The sequence below is a fragment of the Erythranthe guttata genome, chromosome 8, assembly GCF_056151865.1.
Source record: "Erythranthe guttata isolate IM_541 chromosome 8, IM_541, whole genome shotgun sequence".
NCBI lineage: Eukaryota > Viridiplantae > Streptophyta > Magnoliopsida > Lamiales > Phrymaceae > Erythranthe > Erythranthe guttata.
The window spans coordinates 19,837,436-19,861,323 of NC_142540.1; the positions used below are offsets into that span (position 1 = coordinate 19,837,436).

Consider the following 23,888-nt stretch of genomic DNA (forward strand, 5'->3'; position numbering starts at 1 on the left):
ACAGTTTCCGATGCACCACAAATTGATATATACAAGTTAAAAATCACATATTATGATCATCTTGCTTCATAATGTAGAGTTTGAATGGGATAAAACGGGTACAAAAGTGATAATATTCCATATAATCTCGAAGATTCCACTAAATTTGAGGAGTTGAGGGGGTGGTTGTAATTATCCAAACAAGAGGAGTGTTTTTGTAGTTTAACCATACCTCAGGGGGGTGTTTGTAATTTACCCTTATTATTATTATTATTATTATTATTATTATTATTATTATTATTATTATTATTATTATTATTATTATTATTATTATTATTATTATTATTATTATTATTTTCCTCAATATATATAGGAATCTTAGGAAGCATGGGTGAGAATTGATGGGAAATGAGATTAAAACTTTAGGCCCAACGGGCCTAATATTCTACTCTCTCCACATCGTCCTCAAATAAAAAAGCCCACCTAAATTATATATATATATGGTAAATTACACCTATTATCCCTAAGGTATGTTTAAATAACTTTAAGGTCCCTGTGGTATTGATACTTACAACCACACCCCTAAAACAATTACCGGAGCAAATTCATGACTTGGGGACTGATTTCTTTCGTGTGGGGCCTTTAATGCTGCCATAGAAGAAAATTTATAAATCTTATAAAAAATAATAAGAATTTAAGAAACATTAGGAAAGAGTCATGTCGCCCATTTTCTCTATGTTGTCTCCACCATCACTGCATGAATTAATAGTCCGTTAGAAGTCTAGAAGAATAGTCCGTTAGAACTCTAGAAGAATAATTTATCGATACTACGTAGATCTTAAAATTATTTTAGCACACCACAAGGGTGTAAGTGTAATTTACCCTATTATATTATATATGTATGGTACAATTAATTGGAGTTTGGGCCAATACCACAATAGATGTTGCGATAAAATCAAACTATAGTATAGTTAGGGCCATGTCCCTCTTTTAAGTGACATTAATCACTATACTAGTATTTAATATTTTATAGTTGGAATCATGTGTGTGTGATCTTCTCATTGTCTTTAAAAAATTATGTTAATGTTACCCTCGTTGTTAGTTCTCAGACATTTGAACTTTACGTTGTTTGATCTAAGCTTTGAAATTACAAAAACGCCTCATCTTCTAGTTTAAATAATTATTAAAAAATAAAGGAAAAATAAAATAATAAAAATTCAAGAGAAAACATTGTCCACGACGCCAGCCACAATTATTTTTAATTTTTAAAACTTTTTTAATAATTATTTAAACTAGGAGGGGTGTTTTTTTTTTTGTAATTTTCAAACTTAGATCAAACGGTGTTAATGTCAAAGGTCTGAAAACTGACGACGAGGGTCACACTGAGACAATTTTTCAAGGACAGGAGCAAATCGATGCAATCGTGAGTAGTAGGGGGCAAAGTGATATCAAGCCAAAGTATAGGGGGAAAATTGGAATTTACCATTGATATTTATAGTTTGGGACTTTTCAGATAATGTTTTGGGACTTTTTGGTAATTTTTTTTTTCTTTTTGTATATATATTAGGGCTCATATACTTTTAACCCCTGAAGCCTGCGTACCACCACTTACCCTTTAAATATCATTTGTAACATTTACCCCACTCAACATCAAATATTTTATATTTTTAAATTAAAACATAATAAACATAACAACCTAATAATTATTGGATAAAAAAAGTTGAAAAGTAACTAAAATTAAATTATTAGAAAAAAAATAAAAAGTAATATATATTGCATAATAATAATGAACGAATATATATTTTAAGAAATTAATGAAGTAAAATAAATTTAAATACTTAAGATTACTATTATTTATATATTGATTTCTTAAAATTCATCAATATGAATATATTGGATTAATTGTTCCAATAACAATTAACTATTTTTTTGTTAAATATGTACCCAATAGTACAAGATAATATTTTTAAGTTCTAAAATATTGCATTTTTCAACCTATATTGTTGTATAATTTAATTATTCTTTTAGTTATTATTTTAATTAAAACATAAAAATTTTATGGTATAAGATTTTAAAATACAAATTGAATTAAGTTTGAGGGATAAGTGTTATATATAATATACATTAGGGGTGAAAACTGTATCTAACCCTATATTTTAATTTGGGATATATTTTAGGACAAATTAATGTAATAATGTGAAGTGGGACCAGACATGAACACAACTAAACCTGAGTTAGTGGGACCCATTGATTCAATTTTCTTTTGTCCAGATTATAGAGATATAAAACACTTTCATGCATGCATAATTAATAATTATTACTATAAACTGTTCATTAGTAGTAATTGACACGTGACAGCATTTAATGGCTTTAATTTGTTGTGTGGTGGGGGATGAATTTATTTTCTTTTTCATATAATTTTTTTGGATAATTCACATTTAATATTTGATCCTTGATAGAAGAAAAAAATACATTTTAAGTTCCTCTATGATTAGTATAAGTGACGATTGATGGAGCCAGAATTTTAAGTTCGAGAAGATCGAATGCGTTAAAAAAATTTCGAGGGGAGTGTTAATGGCTATTGTACATTTTTTTTATATTTTTATATAAATTAATAGAACATCAACTGATTAATATTATTACATGTAGATCCCTGGTATTTTAAAACATTGGAGAAACATCCCTTAAAGTTATAGTCTAATTGCGAACTGAATTTCAACTCATTAAATAGTACTTTTATTTTTTACTAATATTTTTTTAGATAACATAAGAATATAATATTGGAAAATACTTTTATTCTTTTGTATTTTAAAATAATAAAATTATTAATATTGGAAAATATTTTCAATGGTAACGAACAAAACTTAGCTTGAACACATATTTTTGTTTGTGATGTGGTACGAATCCACGTCACATTTTGCAATTCCTCCCTCGCACTTCTTGATCCCTCTTGTGTGCACTACATGCATCACAAAAAGCCGTTAGGGCGCCTGGATTTGTGCCGGCGAAAGCCCTCCGGCGCTCAAGTCAACTTTGATTGATAAAAGAATTAAGATAATTCAAGATGATGCTCGGGAGTTATGAATTGCGTACATTTGATTGTAGAGTTTCCGAGTATTTATATGCAGACATATTTTCATGGACCGAAGCCACTTAATTTGGGCCTAACTGTTTAGATAATGACCAGTTCGGGTTTTAACTAACTTAAGCTTATATTATTATCTTAAGTCGATTTAGACTTGGTTTGTGTGCCTCTATGAACTTGTCGATATGGTCCTTTTGGGCGTGGGCCTATCAGTTTACGATAGTTGAATGATTAAATGTTGCAATTTTATATTTTTAAATATTTTTGCTAGTGCATAAATAACTAAATATCATGTTTAAAAGGGGTAATTTGTTAAAATAATTAAATTTATTTAATTTCATTTATTACATTTTTTTTCATATAAAAGAAGTTGCAAAATTTTTGGGAGGGGCCCCCCCTCTCAAAATTATGAGCTTTGGAAAGGCGTTGGTAAAGATCTCACCTAACCATATTTATGGAAGTACTGTGAAAACTAAACTAATTAACCATGGTTGAGTACTTGGGTTAAAGTAGCTCTATTTTTCTGAAATAAAAGAAATAAATTAAATTGAAAAAATAAACTCCAAGTTCACGCACCCCCAGTCTACGTGGAGTGAAGGTGGCCGTTTGATTATTGGTGATAAATACCTAATTAATTTTAATTAATGGTGATGGAGACGAAGTGTTGCACACTTGTTAAATGCTAATAAATAAATTGTTTGTTCTATATCATTAAATTTATATTACATTATATATATATATATATATATATATATATATATATATATATATATATATATATATATATATATTACAAATTACTATTTAGTTTTGTAATAAAGAGAAATATATGCTAATTAATATTTAAAACCTATGTGTAATGTTGGAAATTTCAATACTATAATTAAAAATCTTAGTATTATAATATTTAACTTTATTATATATTTTGATAGTAATTAGCTAGCAAGTTTTCGAACAATTAAAAGTGAATTCAAGCCCTATTTTAAATAGAAAAGCTCCAGCTCGAGTTTTTATTGAATTAGTTTTACTCATTTTACACCGATGTACTTATATCTAATACAATGTAACACGGTGCTTACATTTTTTCGAAAAATTGCAACTTTATTGAAGCAAAAATTAAAGTTCGAGCTATACAAATTTTATAAATTGGTATTGGTAAATGATAAATATATTAATTAAAGCTATTTAATTTTCAACAAAATGCATATTGAAAAATATTAATCTATGTAAAAAAAAATCAATGTAAGAGATAAATAATATCTTATTATTGCTTATAATTATCTATGTTAACTAACCATAAACAAAGGATATATGAAACCCTATGTAAAGATCGCATGATCCGATTGTAATCGCTGAAATATAAATATGGTAAAATATGTATGGTTAATATAATCCGATGATAATAAACCCACAATTTTACATTATCTCAATACGACGTAGATCCTATACTTGTCCAGATACATTAAGTGATTTTATTCACTATAACATATAATTACGAAAATATATACGTGTATGTGCATAACGTCGTTAATATGACAATATATGTATACAATGCAATTAGATTTAATGTAATATTGCATAAACAATCTCAATTCTTATCTTCTCTTTAACCATATATATTCATATGTGAAACTTGAATTTTCTTTTTTTTTTTTTTTTTTGAGAAAACTTGAATTTCATAAGTATAATATAGCAATAAAGTTTATTTAATATAGCAAGTGGGGGAAACGCTCCTGCAGTAGCGCGTGGTTTTGAAGCAAACCTGTTAAGAAGAATGTCCAACGGAACTCTCCACCTCTGGCTGGCTTCTTCAGTTACTCTCTCTCTCTCTCTCTCTCTCTCTCTCTCTCTCTCTCTAACTCAATAAAAAAACCTGCTCTCCGTCGGAAATATATATATATACATATATCTATCTCTATATATACATACATACACACACTATCTATATCTATACTCGACATTCATTTCTGAAAATTAATTGAAAAATGCAAGAAAAACAGTAACCCCCTCTTCTCTCTCTCTCTCTCTCTCTCTCACTTTCTCTCTCTGCGCACAGTTTGTACATGCCCTAGATCCACTCGAATCAAACAATAAACTACTCACACTCTCAACGCATCTATTTTCAGGTACAGTTTAGCGTAATCTCTACAATTTTTCTTCTGAATTTTCGCATTTTTCGGTAAAAAAAAAATAATAGAAGCAGTTTTTAGAGGTGATTTTTGAATGGGCGCTTGAATTCTCCGGGGATAAATTTAATTGCAAAGATGCGCGAGTTGGAATTTTGCATTTTCACTTCAGTTGAGTTTAGCCTTGTTTCGAATTTTGTTTCTCGGGTGAATTGTGTAAATTGTGGTGAAGCAACGGAAGAAGAGGAGTTCCTGCTGAACTGAAATAAAAAAAAAAAGGAAAAAAAATTAAAAATTGTGGTTGCTGCGAAATTGTGTTTGTTTTTTGGGGGAGTGTAATATAATGGGTTGTGCTTGTGGTAAACCCTACGCCATTGATGATAGTAAGGACAGTCCAGTGGAGAGGCTGCCGAGTAGAGCAGTGTCGGATTTGCGGGCCCCGCGGCCTGTTTCCTCCAGGAGGGAGGAGATTTATCAGGCGAAGGATCGGTCGGATAACGGTAGCTATGATGGGAGGATGATATTGATGGATAAGCAAGTTAATGGTTCGGTTAGATTGCATGGAGAGAATTTCGATAGGAAGAGAGAGAAGGGTGAGTATACTTCTGTGGTGCACCACCACCCTAGGGCAGGGATGGTTCCGCGAGCAAGTGAGGGTGAACAGGTGGCGGCTGGATGGCCGCCTTGGCTGGCGGCGGTGGCTGGCGAAGCTATTAAAGGGTGGCTGCCGAGGCGGGCGGATTCTTTTGAAAAATTGGATAAGGTATATTTCTTTTATTTATCAATTGTCTTGTGAAGGAAAACATTGAGTTTTTATTGTATGGTTCCAGTTTTTTTTATGCTGCTTTTGAGTGGTCGCGTGTTTCTTTTCCAACTCCGTGCTCCTCTTTTAGGACATTAATAGTTCATTGTTAGATGATTATGATACTCCTTTATTTAAGAGTATGGACATTTTCGCTTCGATATTGGTTGCCTTTACAGTTCGGAACAAGTCAACTTTTTGGAAGCTAGGTATATCAGCCAACACGATTGGAATGCCTTCTAGATTCTCACTGTTTTGTAGCTAAGTATGTAAGACTAGGGAAGTGACGGCCTGAGGCTTCTAAATTTGTGTCTCCAATGTGAATTACTTCAAGACGTAGAAAACCTCGGTTAACTGCATCCCAACTCCCGCCCTGCTTTATCTTTTAGCTTGAGCAACGATCCTAGGATAGACATACCAGTCCAATCGAGGGAAACACCAAACAATGTTAAACTCCTCGACTTCTTAGGAAACTTATAAGATGGAGGAAGGTCACCCAATTCGCTTGGATTAGGAAACGTGTCATTTATCAGTTTCAACTTTTTCAAAACTACCCAATTTCCTTATAGTATTGACAGATCCACTTTTGGCATCCATAATCAGCGTTAGTTTCTCACGAATTCCCAATTTCTTCAAATGTTCGCCCTGACAACAAGTGAATTTGTGCATCTTTTGAGAGATATCACTACTTTCATCAAGCCAACTCTTAGGAGATATCGCTACTTTCGTCAAGCCAGGTAAAGCTAGTAAGGAAGGTGAAATGCTTCAAACACTAAGTACAATATCTACTGAAAGTTGCACAGACGCACTTATTGTCATGGCACACAATTTGGTCAAATTGGGCATTCTTGGGAAACTAGCGCTGCTTATGGATGCCAAAAGTGGATCTTTTGATTGTTCAAGGAGATTGGGTAGTCTTGAAAAGTCGAAGCTGATGAACGACACATTTACTAATCCAGGCGAATTGGGTGACCTTCCTCCATCTTACAAGTTTCCTAAGAAGTTGAGGAGTCGAACGTTGTCTGGTGATTCCCTCGATTGTGCTGGTATGTCTATCCTTGGATTGCTGGAAAACCTCCAGATGCTCAAGCTAAAAGATAAAGCATTCTGGGGCAGGAGTCGGTGTGCAGTTAACCGAGGTTTTCTCCGCCTTGAAGTAATTCACATTGGAGATAAAAATTTAGTAGCTTCACCCCTGGCCCTCTCAGCTACTGTTAGTTGCTATTAACTTCTATTTTTTTACCTATTTATATATTTTCTACCTTAATATTCTTTAGGCAGTACTATAGAAACTATCCTTTTTTCTGCACCATATTTGTGTTAATTAAGAAGAAGAGACACACTGTTGTATATAATTTTTTTAGGCAGACTCGGAGGCATAGAACTAATATTTCTCTTAAATGTTTTTTTCACACAACTAAGTCCTTCCTCTGACAAATATCCAACTTACAGTGTAAAAGTGATCGTGTAGATGTTCTAAATGGACATGTATGCAGGATATTTTGTGGCAATTACGTGCATTACCAGTTCAAGTAAATGAGCTGAATGAAACCAGTTGAGTAAAACATTTTGCATATCGTAAGGGGTAAAAGTTTGTTGGACTGAACTTGAAAATAATTTAGTCCAACCCCTTTGAAACAGCTACTTCCATGGGCTATGATCCCGTTTCGTGCACTTTCTCACTTTATCGAAAATATCATATTGCTCGTATTTGTAAATAATGAAAATATAGGTTGATTTATAATTTAGTTGGGTTACCTTAGATCTGTAGTAATATGTTTGCCTTTTCACATTTAGTTCTCAAACTGCTCTCTTATTAGGATATCTTCTATTTATGACGAGTTCAAGAAATAATATGTAAATATTTATTGCATGAAGCAAAATTTATGATTAGAGAAAAGTAATATTTTGGTATATTTCTGGCAGTTTTATTAGTTCTAACCCTTTTTCCCGTGGCTTCTATTTCTTTAGATTGGTCAGGGTACTTACAGTAATGTTTATCGAGCCCGAGATCTTGATGAAGGAAAAATTGTTGCTTTGAAGAAAGTAAGGTTTGATAACCTGGAACCTGAAAGTGTTCGTTTTATGGCAAGGGAAATTCATATTCTGCGCAGGCTTAGCCATCCAAATGTAATCAAATTGGAAGGTCTCGTTACATCAAGAATGTCATGCAGCTTGTACCTCGTTTTCGAGTATATGGAGCACGATTTGGCAGGACTTGCATCTCATCCTGGTCTCAAGTTTACTGAACCTCAGGTAGCTACATTAGTTCTTTTAACTATTGAAGAGGATATAAATTATTTTATTTATTTATGTATTTTTTTGGCAGGTTAAGTGTTACATGAAACAGCTTCTACAAGGACTTGATCACTGTCATAGTTGTGGGGTCCTTCATCGTGACATAAAAGGTTCAAACCTTTTAATTGATAATAATGGAATCTTGAAGATTGCAGACTTTGGTCTGGCTAGTGCGTATGACCCTCATCAGAGTCAACCTTTGACTAGCCGTGTTGTGACCCTTTGGTACCGCCCGCCTGAGCTTCTACTTGGTGCAACGTATTATAGTACTGCTGTGGATTTATGGAGCACGGGTTGTATACTTGCTGAACTATATGCTGGCAAGCCTATTATGCCTGGAAGAACAGAGGTATTCTATTATTAGTTTTTTTTTTTTTTTTTTTTTTTCTGTCAATTTTTTCTTAATCGAAGATGGTTTTTCCTTATGGGGAATTTCAACGAATGACGTATCTATGAGAGAATCCTAGGTATTTTTCAAGATCTTACTAGGAGAGACATACATCATCTATGAAGAAAAGGACTTTTTAATTGTATAATACTAATGCCTCAGTTTGGTTGGTAAGATTACCCCAGAGTCAAGACAAAAATACAATTGGGATTACATTAAATAAGATTAGAGCCATTTTTTCCACAATTGTGGGCCGGCCCGGAAAGTTGTTGAAATTAACCTACCATCCAATAAGGTTCAACTATTTAATTAATCATGGCTAATCGTACCAACCAAACAAGGCCGAAATGAATTATTAGTCACTTTTGTTTCCAACATATTTAGTTCTATATTTCTTTCTGAATTCCAAAGTGCAACGGGATCAATTTTTTGTAGGTTGAGCAGTTGCATAAAATTTTCAAACTATGTGGATCACCTTCGGAGGAGTATTGGAGAAAATCGAAGTTGCCTCATGCAACAATATTCAAACCCCAACAGCCTTACAAACGCCGCGTGGCCGAAACATTTAAAGAGTTTCCCGCACCAGCTTTGGCACTCATAGAGATCTTGCTTGCCATAGACCCCATTGATCGTGGATCTGCTGCCTCGGCTTTGACTAGTGAGGTATAAATATTATCAACAGTATCATTTACTATAATATTATTTTAGAACGAGACTTTTCATGCTCATCGATTCGTATGTTATAGTTTATGTATATATTGCTCTGCCTCCTGATGGTTCAATGTGCTTGTTCATTCACATAATCTGGTGAAATAAATTATCTGGATAACACAGCTGTTGCCTTTAGAAAAAAATGAATGATACAAGCCTTTTAAAATCCAAAATAAAAACTGTTATCGGATGTGAACAAAAAAGTGACGCTCGTTTATTGGTAAAATTATTATCTGCTGAGATTGCTGCCTTCGTACAACATGAAAAAAGAGGAATCTTTATAATGTTTCTGCTCTTCTCACAGTTCTTCAACACAACTCCACACCCTTGTGATCCTTCAAGCTTGCCAAAGTACCCTCCCAGCAAAGAATTTGATGCTAAAGTACGGGACGAAGAAGCAAGGAGGTAAATTTCTTAAGTTAATAAACACATACAACTTTTCGGCTTATCATTACCAAATCCCGTTTAACTTTCGAGCTTTTAGTGTTGCTTTTAATTGTTCGGCCTTTTCCGACTTTGGTGAAAATTTTCAGACAAGCGGCAGTTGGAAGCAAAGGTCAAAGGTATAACAACCCTGATAAGAGAGGATCCAGAGAATCTCGTGCAGTTCCAGCACCTGATGCCAATGCTGAATTGGTCTCGTCAATGCAGGTAACCAATTTTTTGTACCATGTTTACATATGGTAGTGCTCTTATTCCTATGTCAACCGAAGCCCTTATTTAAGCCATTATAATATCAAATAAAAACTTAATTGATCTTCTAAACTGTATCAATTCCTAATTCTTGGTGCACCTCTTTTTTTTTGGGTAAATTACAAGAAACTCCCTCAACTAAGGTCAATTTAAACAAAAAACCCTCACGTATCTATAATTACCAAAACCCCCTGAAGTTTGTTATTTATGGATACCCGAGGTTTTTTTTTTGGTAATTCAATCATATCTAGTGGGTTTTGGTAATATCTATTAATTTTTTTATATTTATTTAACTTGAGAGCATTGTAGATATCACACATTTTCTGATAATAAATTTGGTCAACTGTTAGTCAGAGTTTCTTTAGTAATTATGGATATTTGTGGGGGTTTTTGTTTGGTTGAGTTCAGTTTTTCTTTTTGTAATTTACTCTTCTTTATTGCTTATTTTGTTATAAATTATTTTTATGGTTCGGTTACAGAAAAGGCATGGCCAGCCAAGCTCCAAGAGCAGGAGTGAGATGTTCAGTTCTCATCCAGAAGAATCTGCTTCGGGTTTTCCAATCGATCCACCTAGACCATCCCAATCAGTCGAAGAAGAAGCAAATAACGATCCTCACGGTAATAACACCCACAAGAGGGCCTCACACTCCGGGCCCTTGGTCAACCGTGCCGCCTGGTCAAAGTCCGGAAAGAACATGGAAGATGGTCCTAACAATAATCATAATAATCTTGCTATTTCCGATTTATCCGCCATGTCTGGTTTAGTAGCTGCTAGGAGAAGCATGCTGTCCGAAGAGCGGAGAGAGAAATCCTACTCTCACCACGAAGTTCCGAAGCTTATATCCAGATTTCCAGGTTCGTTCAAAGAGGCTTCGTCGAATTCATCGACTGGTCAAGACCAGAAGAACAACGTGCAGTACGAAGACGAAAGAGCAAGCCACAATAATAATCCCGCTAATGTAAGTGGATCCGACCGTAATATAAATCTATCTTTAAATTTCAAATAAATAAATCCATAATCATTATTAACATGAATTTTTATTTATTTATTTATTTACTATTATAATAAAATACAGCTGGGAAAAGGGTCGAGAGGGAAAAAGATTCACTACTCCGGACCACTGTTGGTTCCATCGGGCAAAGTTGACCAGATTTTGAAGGACCACGATCGGCAGATTCAAGAAGCTGTTAGGCGGGCCCGCATGGACAAGGAGAGAATGCGGAAACTGCAGAGCGAGGGTAATAAAATATCGACGAATTCATTGTTTGTTTCAGGTCGATGAAATTATTCGCAATTCTTTGATATTTTATTTTTTTCCGATATGCGAGGGAGGAGAATTTATGTATAGGTGGGGCTGCAGAAAGTAGGGTTTGTTTGGGCAGGTAGTAAAAAGTTCTACAGAAACTCTCCTTTTTTTCTCACTTGCATTATGTAATTCTGTAATTTTATTCTATTTTCAGCAAATGTGATTCTTGTAGTCTTTCTTTATCATTAGTTTGAAAAGTTTGATTGTTTTATAAGTGAATACAATGGCATCATATGACTATAATTGACTATAATCAACTATCGTCGTATTCTTGCCTTATATTACTGTTTTTACATTTTCAACTTAAAAATCCCGATTATATAGTGCAATACAGTCAAGCTTATCAAATTATAAAAAAACGAACGAACGGACCGCGACTTCAACTTACGAGGGTCAATTGACAAATGCTTACTTGCTTCAATCGTTAGGCCATCCCTTACGGAACAAGAAAAAAAAAAAAAACGTGTTTGTGTTTGTATTTTTATTTTAGGGAGTTTTAGCTAATTTTTTTCTTAAAATAATGTAATGTGAATTTGAGATGACATCACACCTAATTAAACCGATTAGTTTAGTGACGTGTCAACAATAAAGAAACTACTTCTTGACCAATCATTATTATACTTATCTCTTTGCAACTTCGGATTAGATAATAAACTATTGTAAAAATGAATGCTTTCACTAATCAATTCACAATATATATTTTTTTTATTGACAACGTCGCTGGCGCCTGCGGTTAGGGATTGCATAGTGTACGGGTTTGCTCGGTCTTAGACCTAGAATCTCTTGGGTGGGTCTGAGTAAGTTGAAAGATTTTTAGGTCGGGTAATAGGTTTAAGTTTTTAGAATCAGATGGTTCTGGGTCGGGTTACGGGATCTTATTGAATCCGACGATATGAATATATTATATTCAATGTTATGATTCAATTTTCATCATGTCTATTCTTATTCGTCCATTTTTCTACGTTTTATTTTTCAGAATCTCATTTCTGGTAAGTAGTATATATCACTTGTTGACTACCACTGGCCTTCTTGTTGTTTGAATTTTATTTATTGTAAAAGTTAAATATAATTAATTACATAATTTCATTATTCACTTTATATCACTTATTTTTTTTTTAAATCAAAAAAAAAAATCACTATATATTTTTTTGAGATTCCTTTGTTAAAATATACTAACAATATATTATGAAAGTTAAAAATCTTATATTTATTTATTATTTTTTAATTTTTTAAATTTTTAATTTAACGGGTTTAGTGTAATTGGCGAATCAGAATTGTTTAATTTGTGTATGGTTGAGACGGGTCTAAGTCTAAGCTAAAACGGGTTGTGACGGATCCGCATTTTATATATTTTTCGCTGCTCGAATCTCGAGTTTAGACAAACCCGCCCCAAAATCGACACATAGCTACTAAAAATGAATTGACGCTTGTTTTTGTGTAAATATTGGCAAACAATATGAAAAAACGTAAACCACATCAAGCTAATTACGTGTGATGAACTCAAATAATTTCCAAAAAATTCGAATTCATATCAAATTAAAAAATATATATACAAAAAATAAATAAATATTCCACTCTTAAGGGATCAATTAGCAATATTATAATAAGAGTGTTGTCTGCTTGTGAAAAAGGGCCATTATTCTGTAATTAGAAATCTTTTTGACCTTTTTGGGGTTTTCTCCGGGACCGAGTCATCGGTAATCGAAAGATCGTTACAAGGCCACCGCATTTGTACTAGAAAAAAATAAAAATAAAATCTTGGATATATTTTTTTTTTTTAATTTTTTTTTTATTAATTAAAAAAAGAAACCCATATAAAAGAAATGATTTTGATTCACTTGTGGTTTTCAAAAAGGGCAGAGCTTTTTTCGAGCTTGAGGAGGAGGATGAGCCACGTCGCCGTTTTTCAGACGAAGATCCCTTTAGGGTTTCTCAAAGAAAACTTATATTAAAACCAAAAAAATTAAACCCATTGTATTTTACATGGTGTAATTTCTGTGGGGATGGGGGGGATTTTGTGAGGCTACGGTGCTTTCATTAAGGGGGAAAAAAAAAAAAGAAGAGCACACTGTTTTGTGTTTTGTTTTTCTGTTGGGATGTGAGGGAAAAGTTTTCAGTATCTGTTTGTGTGGTTCTTGTGCTTTTGTCCCCTCTCTCTCTCTCTCTACTTTCTCTCTCTAGCATTTGGTGCCGCTTGCTCTTCTCTTTCTTTCTCTCTCTAGATATTCTTTCAAAATTATATGATCTGTGGTGGGTTTTTTTTTATTTGATTAATTTGGGTGATCCGAGTCTTTTTAACTGGGTCAAGTTTTTGAGTGGTGAGTTCTGCTTTAGTTTAAGGTTAACTCGACTGAGTTCGTTTGATCAGGAATCAAGAGGCGGCTGTTCTTTATAGAAGTGTGTGTGTGTATGTGTGTGTGTGTTTGGGGGGCGAAGGGGGCGAAAAGGGTTTGTCTTGTTTTGTTACGATGTTGTATTGATTCATAAGAATGGCGGTGGTGAAGAAACAAATTCTTGAAAATCTTTTAATTAATTCATTAATTATTACTAGTGGTGCTGCAGCACACAATTGCGTATGCTTGTCTGTGTTTGTTGGGATTCATGTAATAACAAGAGTTTGATACCCATGGAGGGTTCATCTGAGTCTAATTGGCGGCGGCGGTCGGAGAATAGTTCAAGGGGTTTGAACTCGAATTCGAATTTGAATTTGAATTTGAATTCTCCGTATTCCGACAGGAACCCGAGACTTCTCACCGCCCGATTCTCCGGCAACAACGACAGCACCTCCCACGATTCCGTTCGGAAGGGGCGGGAGAGAACCCTCCTCCGGCCGACCCCCCACGCTGCCGCCGGCGGCAACCACCACCGAACTCAAGTGGAGGGCGGCGACCGCCCCGTCGAATGCAACGACGTCAGTTTGAGACAGTGGTTGGATAATCCGGATAGAACGGTCGATGCTCTCGAATGCCTCCACATATTTTCGCAAATTGTCGATGTAGTGAACTTAGCGCATTCGCAGGGTATTGTAGTCCAAAATATCCGCCCGTCGTGTTTCGTCATGTCGTCCCTCAATCGGGTCTCGTTTATCGAATCCGCGTCTTGCTCCGATTCTTCGGGTTCGGATTCTCAAGAATACGGGTCGAACTCGCACCAATCCGGCAACCGGTTGAGCGAATTGGATTGTTTGAATTCGCGTTCTGGTCGACCCGTTCGGGCTTCCGAAGCAACAGTCGGAAACGAGAAAGATAAGAAGCACTCATTTCCGATGAAGCAGATACTGCTCATGGAATCGAACTGGTACAGGAGCCCCGAAGAGGTTTCCGGGGGCCCCACTTGCTGCGCTTCGGATATTTATCAACTCGGGGTCTTGCTCTTTGAGGTCCGTGTTTACGAGTTTGTTTTGTTCAAATTGATTTAGCTTCGGATATTTGTAGTGATGTGAATTTTTTTCTTTAATTGTGGGCAGCTTTTTTGCACGTTCGGTTCGATCGAAGAGAAAGGTACGACAATGGCGAGCTTGAGACACCGTGTACTACCTCCTCAATTGCTTCTTAAGTGGCCGAAAGAAGCTTCGTTTTGCTTGTGGCTATTGCATCCCGATCCAAGCGGACGCCCTAAAATGAGGTAGTCGTTTGTCGTTAGGTGTTTGATTTAAAATGAATTTTTTTTTGGAGAAATTCTATTTCTTGTATAGATTGAACTGCTAAATAGTGCTACGTTTCTTGATTTCGGATCTTTGAAGCCATTGAATGCGCGTTTCATTTGGTCGGCATTTGTAGAACTTGTTGAATTCCCGTAACAATTTTTTTTTAATACTCGTTTCGATTTTGTTTTTAATAGTGATTTGCTGCAAAGTGAGTTTCTGAACGAACCAAGAAACAAAATAGACGAACGAGACGCAGCCATAGAGCTTCGAGAAAAGATCGACGAGCAGGATTTGCTCCTCGAATTTCTCCTAACACTGCAGCAGAAAAAACAAGAAGCCGCCGACACATTAAACGAAATAGTTTCTTTCATATCTTCTGATATCGAAGAAGTCACAAAACGCCACACGTCCGTAAAAAAATCGGGCCCGCGCTCAACAAACATTGCAACCGACGAAGACGACTCCGAAAACTCCGTTTCAAGAAAAAGAATCCGACAGGGCGTTTGCATCGACGGTCGGGACGGACCCGATCGGAAATCAGATTCGCCAGGCGGCGGCGGGGCCGCCCTCTCGAAGAGCTCCCGTCTGATGAAGAACTTCCGGAAGCTCGAGTCGGCTTATTTCTCGACGAGACGAAGATCCATTGCGAAACCGAGGGAGAGGAGTTCCGTCAGTAATTTAGCTACTGAAAGAAGTTCCGTCAGTAATCTTTCGTCTAGGGAGCACAGGCAGCAGCAAAACAACGGAGGGGGGTGGATTAATACGTTTTTGGAAGGGTTGTGTAAGTATTTGTCGTTTAGTAAGATGAGAGTGAAGGCGGATTTGAAGCAAGGGGATCTTTTGAACTCGTCGAATTTGGTTTGCTCCCTTAGTTTCGATCGTGATGGGGAGTTTTTTGCGACGGCCGGTGTGAATAAGAAAATTAAAGTTTTCGAGTATAATTCGATTTTGAATAAAGATAGGGATATTCATTATCCGGTTGTTGAAATGGCGAGTAAATCGAAGCTTAGTAGTATATGTTGGAACGGATACATTAAAAGCCAGATTGCGTCGAGTAATTTCGAAGGTGTAGTGCAGGTAAAGCTTTTAATTCCCTTTTTTTTGCTCTCTTATGGGAAGTGAGTAGGGTTGGAAATTGGAATGGAATTTCCGATTTTCTGGCGATTGCAATTCAAAATTTTCCGATTTTGGAACAATTTTTTTCATTTCGAATTTTGAAAAAAATCGATTTTTTCGATTTTTTTTGGATTTGAATTGAAATATATTTGAGATTTCAATTTCCTATTCGATTTTTTGAATTTTTTTGCACTTATAATATCAAAATTATTATGTATTAAATATCTTCGGTCACTAAAAATTAGAATTTTCCGAATTCCGCCGATTTTGATCCAAATGTTTTCGATTTTGGAACACATTTTTTCATTCTAATTTCCGAATTATGATTTTCATAATTTTTTGGAACGGAACTGAAATTAGTTTTTCACTTCCGAAAAAAAATTCAAAATTTTCCGAAAGTTCTTATTCCAATTCGCTCGATTTCCACCCCTACAAGCGACTCGTTTTTTTTTTTTTAATAGAATCCAATATTTTCAAATCTCCGGCCAAAAAACATGATTTGACTCTCATATTAATAATTTATAATTTTTTCTTGATATATTATCCAGATATGGGATGTGACAAGAAGTCAAACATTCTTAGAAATGAAAGAACACGAGCGACGAGTGTGGTCCGTCGATTTCTCTGTCGCCGATCCAACAATGCTTGCTAGCGGCAGCGACGATGGCTCAGTCAAGCTCTGGAATATCAATCAGGCAATTCTATATTCGAAAAAAACTTAAAAAAAAACGTACTTCAAAAAAATAAGCATCTAATTATTCAAATCAGGTTTTAAATTTCTCGGTTCATTTTTTTTTTCTTACGGTGGGGTGCTGCTGCAGGGGATAAGCGTCGGCACGATTAAGACAAAGGCCAATGTGTGCTGCGTCCAGTTTCCGACAGATTCTGGACGAACACTTGCGTTTGGTTCGGCGGATCATAGGATTTATTACTATGATTTGAGAAACTCGAAAATGCCACTTTGTACTCTTGTGGGCCATAGTAAAACGGTGAGTTATGTGAAGTTTATTGACTCGATGACTCTCGTTTCGGCTTCAACCGATAATACGATAAAGCTTTGGGATTTGTCGATGTGCACTTCGAGGGTTCTTGATTCTCCTTTGCAGTCGTTTACTGGCCATTTGAATGTCAAGGTAATTTTAAGAAGAAAAAAAATTAATAAAATAATAAGGGTAAATTACAACCACTGTCAAATTACGAAAATCCCCCTCTTGTTTTGGTATTTACAACCACCCCCTCAACTATAAAACTTCTTACACGTCCACCCTTACGATTTCAAATTTAGTGGAATCTTCGAGATTATATGGAATATTATCACTTTTGTACCCGTTTTATCCCATTCGAACTCCACATTTTGAAACAAAATGATCATAATATGTGTTTTTTGGCTTGTATATATCAGATTGTGGTGCATCAAAAACTGTATTTTTTTACACAAAACGAGTACAAACTAGAGCACATTCCACGAAATCTAGATGATTATGTTGAATTTGACACCATAAGGGTGGATGTGTAAGAAAAAATCATAGTTGAGGGGTAGATGTAATTATCCAAACAAGAGGGGTTTTTTCGTAAATTGACCCTTCAGGGGTGGTTGTAATTTACCCAAATAATAATAATAATTTGTTTATTAATTGCTCTCCGATCTTATTTGTCTCGGGTTTTTTTTTTTTTTTTTTTTTTTTAGAATTTTGTGGGCTTGTCTGTATCTGAAGGTTATATTGCAACGGGATCAGAAACGAACGAGGTATTTCACGAACACCATGCTTTATTCTATTGTGGTTTCTTTAGCATAATATTATTTAATTTTAATAATCGTAATCGGTACTTTTCGGTTGTCTCTAAGCTGTCGATTTTGGTTAAAAGTTCCATATTAAATATTTATTGAAAATAGAAGTCCTTAAACACTCATAAGAATATACGACGCAATTAAAAAAATAAAAAAAGAATAGTCATATTTAAATACCATCAGTTAAGCCTTTTTATTTAATTGGTTCTATCGGAAACCATTAATTACCAAAATGGCCCTACTACGTGCAATTGCGTGCGTCCACATCGTAATGTTTTCCTTCCAAAAATGATTTTTTTTTTTTCGGGAAAAGATATTACGATTTTAGTTTCCTCGGATTTATTTTTTGAGATATTTTGTGAATGCAGGTATTTGTCTACCACAAAGCTTTTCCGATGCCGGCACTTTCGTTTAAGTTCAATAGCACGGATCCATTTTCCGGCGACGAAATGGACGACAGTGCGCAGTTCATCTCGTCCGTTTGTTGGCGCGGTCAAACTTCCACCTTAGTAGCTGCAAATTCTATGGGAAATATTAAGCTCTTGGAAATGGCTTAATTAATTTCATAAAAAAAATATATATATATATATAAATATTCGGAGATATTCACGATTCACTTGGTAAATGGATCACGTGGAAGCTTATAACCGCTTTTGGCGGGTTAAATTTTAAGTAGAAAACTATTTGGTTTCTCGGTGAAACGAAATTTTTGCCTTTAGTTTGTAATAGATACGCGTAAAAATCAAAGACGATTCGTCCTTCGACAATGTGTATTGTAGATAAATATATATATAAAGGTGGATTCGGGTGGAGGAGAAGTTGTGGAAGAAGGGGTTGTGTTATTATTGAATTTCTTTTTTCCCCGTTTGTATATTCTGCGTTTTTGTGGTTTTTAGATGTCCGTTTTGCCCCGACTTTTGTAATCTTCGATCGGAAATGGTGTATTTATCCGAGTTAGATTATATTTTATTCTTCACTTTAGCGATTAATTAAATAATTGAACTCGTTTGGTTGGTAAGATAAGGCATGACTAATTAAATAATTGAATGTTATTGAATTTTTGTTGGTCAACCCCATAATAGTAGAAAAAATGGCTCTAATTTTTGTTCATTGAGGGATTATTTATTGGGCAAATTAAGGCTAGTCTTATGAGCTAAGGTCAAAATACAAAAAGACCCTCTCTAGTTTGGATAATTACAACCATCTCTCAATTATATAGAGTAAAATGTAAAAAATACTCATGTGTAATCTCTAAATAGCAAAAAACCTCATATGATAAATAAACTAGCAGAAACCCCCCTTATGAATATATTTATATAGCACACTCGGCCCATTATTCATTTGAGTGTTGACTTTATATTAAACGACACAACTACTCCCCGAGGTTTTGCAATTAATATATTCTTATATTTTATAAATATTTTAATTATTTTATTTTTGTTATAACTCAATCAGAAAAAAGTAGAATGAGAGGTCTTTTATTTCTATTTTTATTATCAGATAATTTTTGTATATATTTTAAATTATCCCAATATAAAAAAAAACTTAAATTCCATTATTATGGGTTTCTTTATTTTGTATTTAAAAAAACCTATACTTAATTTGATTACTATTTTTTTTAGTAATTTTTTAATTTAATTAATATTTTTTAATAATGTTTTAATTTCTAAACAATCAAATTAAAAAGAAAAAAATATATATATACACACATTTTGAGGGACAATTTCGTCAGTTCACGTCCAAAAATCAGCTACCAGCCGTAAATCCAGCGAGTGAGCCACACGAAAGTCAACTAGGGGATTCTGCCTTTGACTAAATTTCACATAGGAGTTTTTGCTAGTTTATTTATCACATGGGAGGTTTATATAATGCCTTATTTGTCCATCATTACTGTATATTTACCTTTTGAATGAGGGGATTTCCGTAAGACAATACATATTTAAGTAGCGTGGTTTTAATTATCCAAAAAGAGAGTTTTTGTTTTTTTTTTCCTTCATAATTTGACCTTACATCAGGAGAGTGATCGTAATTTGCGGTTATTTATTGGACGTCTCATATATAATATTATCTTAAAAACTAAACGAGATATTGCTTGTATGTGTTTTGAAGTATTTCACCCTAATTTTATCCTCGATTGTAAACCGATTTTCACTAGTTGTTGATGACCCCCTACCGGGGAGTGGACTCAACGTATCAAGAAACGGCAAGCTCGAAGCCCAATGTATTTTTCGCAAATTCGATTTTTGGAGAATCGGCATCAAATGGACACAACAAGATTGCTGCAGAACAGAAGGGCATAAAATGCAATTTGATGTTTTCAAACACATTTTTCAAATCAAGAGAGAATAAAAATGTAAACTCAACTTTTATAACCATTATATATGTATATCCAAAAAAACAAAAAGCTATAGAACAGGGCCAATCATTAGAGCATAATGTTTACATGCAACAACACAAGTGCCTTATTTAATTTTCTGCCCCTTTTTTCCACCCCCCCTCTCCCTTTCTTTTCCCTCTAGTCAATCAAGAATTATAAAAATTTAAAACTAGCTACATTGACTTTGACTGAAATCGGGCGACGAAACTAACTTACCTATAAGATTCCGAAGCCTCTCGGCACCGGGCCCCGGTCTAAGCTGTGTAGGGTTTTTCACCTTCGTACAACGCGGTTTGCCAGAACACCAACCGCCAGGTGTGAAGCTCCCGTTTTTCCTACCGAGCAAATCTTTGTCGATTTGATCCAAAATGGGAGTGTCTTGTCTGAACTTACGAGCGAAGGCGGCCCCACTCTCGATCATTTTATCAGTGTCGTTGAGCGACAGTATGTGCGGGTGTTGCTTCGGTGGATTGTCCCACGAGATGTAGTGCATGTCATGGTTGACAACTGTCGGAACAAATTCTTGAGCGTTGCATATAACCGTCTGAAAGTAACCTTCGGGTGAGGATAGGAAATTCGAGTAGTACATTAGTAGGGTTCTTGGGAGATTATCCCAACCCCATATGCAGTACTCGACAAATGCTCTCGATAAGATCATCCAAGCTGAACCTGCACAATACGTCACGGGTTTAATAAGTTTTTAAAAAAATCAAGAAAATGTTTCTACGTGATGGGATCAAATGCATGAACGAACGAACTGACGAACCGGTAAACAATTTGAATGCTGTTGGTAAATTTCTATTAGGTCTGACCCAGAATATGTCGGACTTTGTTGTCTGGTAGAGTCCGGGATCTATTATCAACGGCATTCCCCTTTGAGTACTGTAATAATAACAAAAAAAAATACATCATTACACATATATCTATGTATAATCTCAAATAAGCCCATGTAAAGGCAAAACGAACTTACGCTTTCCAGCCTAAGTCGCTAGTGTGTTCGATGAAATTGAAATCTCTTTTCAAATCGGAGAATGTGTACAGAAGATCTGCAAGAATAAGCTAATCAGGTCGAACGAAACTTATAAACGGAATTTTTTTTACAAACACGAATATGTAGAAAAAGAACAAAAAAAAAAAAAAACTAACCATCTTGAGTGACCAAAGGATAATCGGAAGCACTAAGATTGATAAACCAATCCCAATCTTTATGCCTCTTCAAGAGAATCGCACACGAGTGGAGAGTGTTAGCAACCATGGTGGGCCCTCTATAAGTAACCATATTCGATTTGTTGTTCACGTAAACATTCCCAACTTTGGCAAAAACAGAGTGATTATCCACCCTCGAAGCGAGCTCCAATCTCTCCTCTAATGGAGATTCAAGATCGAGATGAACTACATAATAATTCCAAGGATGGTACATTGCATGCAGTGTCCTCCACAGCTTCTCCAAATCACCCCTTGAACCAGAAATCAAATAAGCAAATTTCGGAAGTGGAGGCGGAGAGGGAGGTGGCGGAACTTGATTCATTTTCGCCTCGGCAAAATTAGGGTCCGATTCGTTTGCTACAGCACGAGACCGGAAAATCGGGAAAATGGAATTGATTGTGTTCAACGAGGAAACGAGCCCCATATTGAACGAGGTGGCAAGAAGAAAAACAAACACTAACGAACTTATTACGAGGGGGAACACCCATTTCTTCTCCATGTTCATGTTCAAGTACCCCATTGCGGAAAAACTACGATCATTAATTTAATTCCACCGAGAAATTCTCATCACAAATCGAGAGGTGGAATTAATCTAATAGACAGGACGAGAAAAACGCCGATCCCTATTGTGGCAGCAACTTCTTTGATCTCCAGACAAAAAGGCTGTTACATTGACAAGGTCGGTTAAACGAATAGAATATTTAACTAGGGTTAGCCGGTTGATTAATCTAATAGTGCTACTCATATAAGTTAAGATAAAACTTGGTAAACAACTTGTTGATGAACTAAACAATAACAAGAAGTACCAATAAAGTAAACAAATAACTCAACTGTTTAATTCAGTCATAAGAACCCGAAATCGAAATCGGAGTTAATTACAGAAATCACCAAAATCAATTAATCCAACAATTCAAACCCCAAAAAAGTATTAAATTCTTCATCAATGGAAAATAAAAAATTATTTCCAATTACAACTAAAACAACAAAGCATAAGAACACAAGCAAAATTAGGAATTTAAAAAAAAAAAGAAAGAAAGAAAAACAGAGAATGAAGCACTGGATCACTAAATTAACCAAAATTATGGCAGCAATTATGGCGAAGAATTAAACAGCAATTGCGCGAACAATTTAATTGCATGGAGCTCAAATACTTGATCGAATTCATACAAATGAAACCTAACATACATTTTCAATTTCAAATCAGAGCTACTCCAAGTACAATCGTACATGAATTTCACAATATATTCACACACACACACACGCAAAAACACACACATCGATAATTTATTCGTCTGTATACAAAAAAAGGAAGAACCGAGAAAAAAAAAAAAAAAAGCAGAGACGGGCGAACCTGTAAATTATATTACGATGACGGAGATTGCGCCCGCGACGACGGCAAACCCGTTATGAGAGAGAAAGAGAGAGAGGAGAGAGAGAGAGATATATATAAATATAAGGATGGATTGTAGAGAGAGAAATATATATGTATGTATTTGTGTAGAGGAGTGAGAGAGCATAATTACATGCGTCAAATATTGGTGGGTTAGTTTTAGCTTTACAAAAGATTATTGTAATCACAGATTTCAGTGTGTGTTGTGCGTGTAATTCTGCTTCTTTTTTGTTATATATATATATATATATATATATATATATATATATATATATATATATATATATATGGAGAGAGAGAGAGAGAGACTAATTGTTTTTTCTCTAATTGTAATTATCGTCTAATTAATTATGGAGTTAATCGATTGCACTAATCACTACTTCTTTTTGTCATTTATTGATTTTTATTTTATTTTTTCTTTACTAAAAGGTAAAATAGCCTGCAAATCATACGAGATGTGTAATTTATGCTGAATAAATTGTTTGACGAGCTCGACTTGAAAAATTCTTTATGTATAAAAGTAAGAAACGATGGGGCAACATAAGAAACCCTAATGGTATATTTATAAATTTTTAAAATCAATTATGATTGTTATTGTTTTGTCATTTCCTATTTTCTTGTCTTTTTTCGATTTTCATAACAAATTAGATTTGGAAAATCATCTAGCAAAATCTTAATTTACTTGGAATTTTATTCTTTTAATATAAGTTTTGCAATTTCTTTATAAATATGTCTGTTTTTTGCACACACCGATATGGATTTTTTTTTAATTGATCGGAAGAGAAAATCAAAATATCTCTAGCTCACACACATACAAAAATGGATTTCTTAATTGTTTTGCGACACCTAATTTAAATTTCACAACTAATTATTTTAATATTGTGTAATTTATCTTTCAATACAATTTAATTATTATACATGAAATATTTATAATGCTACCTCGGGCATCGAACAGAGAGAACTGCTAGTAATTTA

General features: G+C 34.7%; 3 protein-coding genes across 4 annotated transcripts; 2 read left to right on the forward strand and 1 right to left on the reverse strand.

Annotated features, from left to right (window-relative positions):
- Positions 1-4,804: 4,804 nt before the first annotated feature.
- Positions 4,805-11,668, forward strand: LOC105970382 (Protein kinase superfamily protein). Of its 2 annotated transcripts, none has more exons than XM_088822284.1 (9): positions 4,805-4,877; positions 5,191-5,953; positions 7,964-8,248; positions 8,322-8,639; positions 9,114-9,341; positions 9,694-9,794; positions 9,923-10,040; positions 10,562-11,041; positions 11,159-11,668. In XM_088822284.1, exons 2-9 carry the CDS (start codon positions 5,534-5,536, stop codon positions 11,363-11,365), a joined length of 2,157 nt encoding a protein of 718 aa, XP_088678410.1. In that variant the 5' UTR covers positions 4,805-4,877; positions 5,191-5,533; the 3' UTR covers positions 11,366-11,668. The 2 variants fall into 2 exon arrangements, with proteins under 2 accessions (XP_088678410.1, XP_088678409.1); XM_088822283.1 differs by having other exon boundaries at positions 4,864-5,063.
- Positions 11,669-12,940: 1,272 nt separating this feature from the next.
- Positions 12,941-18,811, forward strand: SPA4 (SPA1-related 4). Its single transcript, XM_012995193.2, has 7 exons — positions 12,941-14,768; positions 14,856-15,013; positions 15,230-16,112; positions 16,700-16,846; positions 16,973-17,284; positions 17,839-17,898; positions 18,309-18,811. Exons 1-7 carry the CDS (start codon positions 13,965-13,967, stop codon positions 18,495-18,497), a joined length of 2,553 nt encoding a protein of 850 aa, XP_012850647.2. The 5' UTR covers positions 12,941-13,964; the 3' UTR covers positions 18,498-18,811.
- Positions 18,812-20,286: 1,475 nt separating this feature from the next.
- Positions 20,287-23,132, reverse strand: LOC105970442 (beta-glucuronosyltransferase GlcAT14A). Its single transcript, XM_012995263.2, has 5 exons — positions 22,875-23,132; positions 21,464-22,186; positions 21,288-21,363; positions 21,084-21,199; positions 20,287-20,986 (listed from the first exon to the last, which is right to left on the reverse strand). Exons 2-5 carry the CDS (start codon positions 22,041-22,043, stop codon positions 20,487-20,489), a joined length of 1,272 nt encoding a protein of 423 aa, XP_012850717.1. The 5' UTR covers positions 22,044-22,186; positions 22,875-23,132; the 3' UTR covers positions 20,287-20,486.
- Positions 23,133-23,888: the final 756 nt, after the last annotated feature.

Coding starts and splice junctions, on each gene's coding strand:
- LOC105970382 (XM_088822284.1), top strand. CDS start 5,534: ATGGGTTGTGCTTGTGGTAAACCCTACGCCATTGATGATAGTAAGGAC. Junction 8,640..9,113: donor TTATGCCTGGAAGAACAGAG/GTATTCTATTAT, acceptor AATTTTTTGTAG/GTTGAGCAGTTGCATAAAAT. Junction 10,041..10,561: donor AATTGGTCTCGTCAATGCAG/GTAACCAATTTT, acceptor GTTCGGTTACAG/AAAAGGCATGGCCAGCCAAG.
- SPA4 (XM_012995193.2), top strand. CDS start 13,965: ATGCTTGTCTGTGTTTGTTGGGATTCATGTAATAACAAGAGTTTGATA. Junction 15,014..15,229: donor AGCGGACGCCCTAAAATGAG/GTAGTCGTTTGT, acceptor TGTTTTTAATAG/TGATTTGCTGCAAAGTGAGT. Junction 17,899..18,308: donor CGGGATCAGAAACGAACGAG/GTATTTCACGAA, acceptor TTGTGAATGCAG/GTATTTGTCTACCACAAAGC.
- LOC105970442 (XM_012995263.2), bottom strand. CDS start 22,043: ATGGGGTACTTGAACATGAACATGGAGAAGAAATGGGTGTTCCCCCTC. Junction 21,364..21,463: donor TCCTTTGGTCACTCAAGATG/GTTAGTTTTTTT, acceptor TTATTCTTGCAG/ATCTTCTGTACACATTCTCC. Junction 21,200..21,287: donor AGCGACTTAGGCTGGAAAGC/GTAAGTTCGTTT, acceptor TTATTATTACAG/TACTCAAAGGGGAATGCCGT.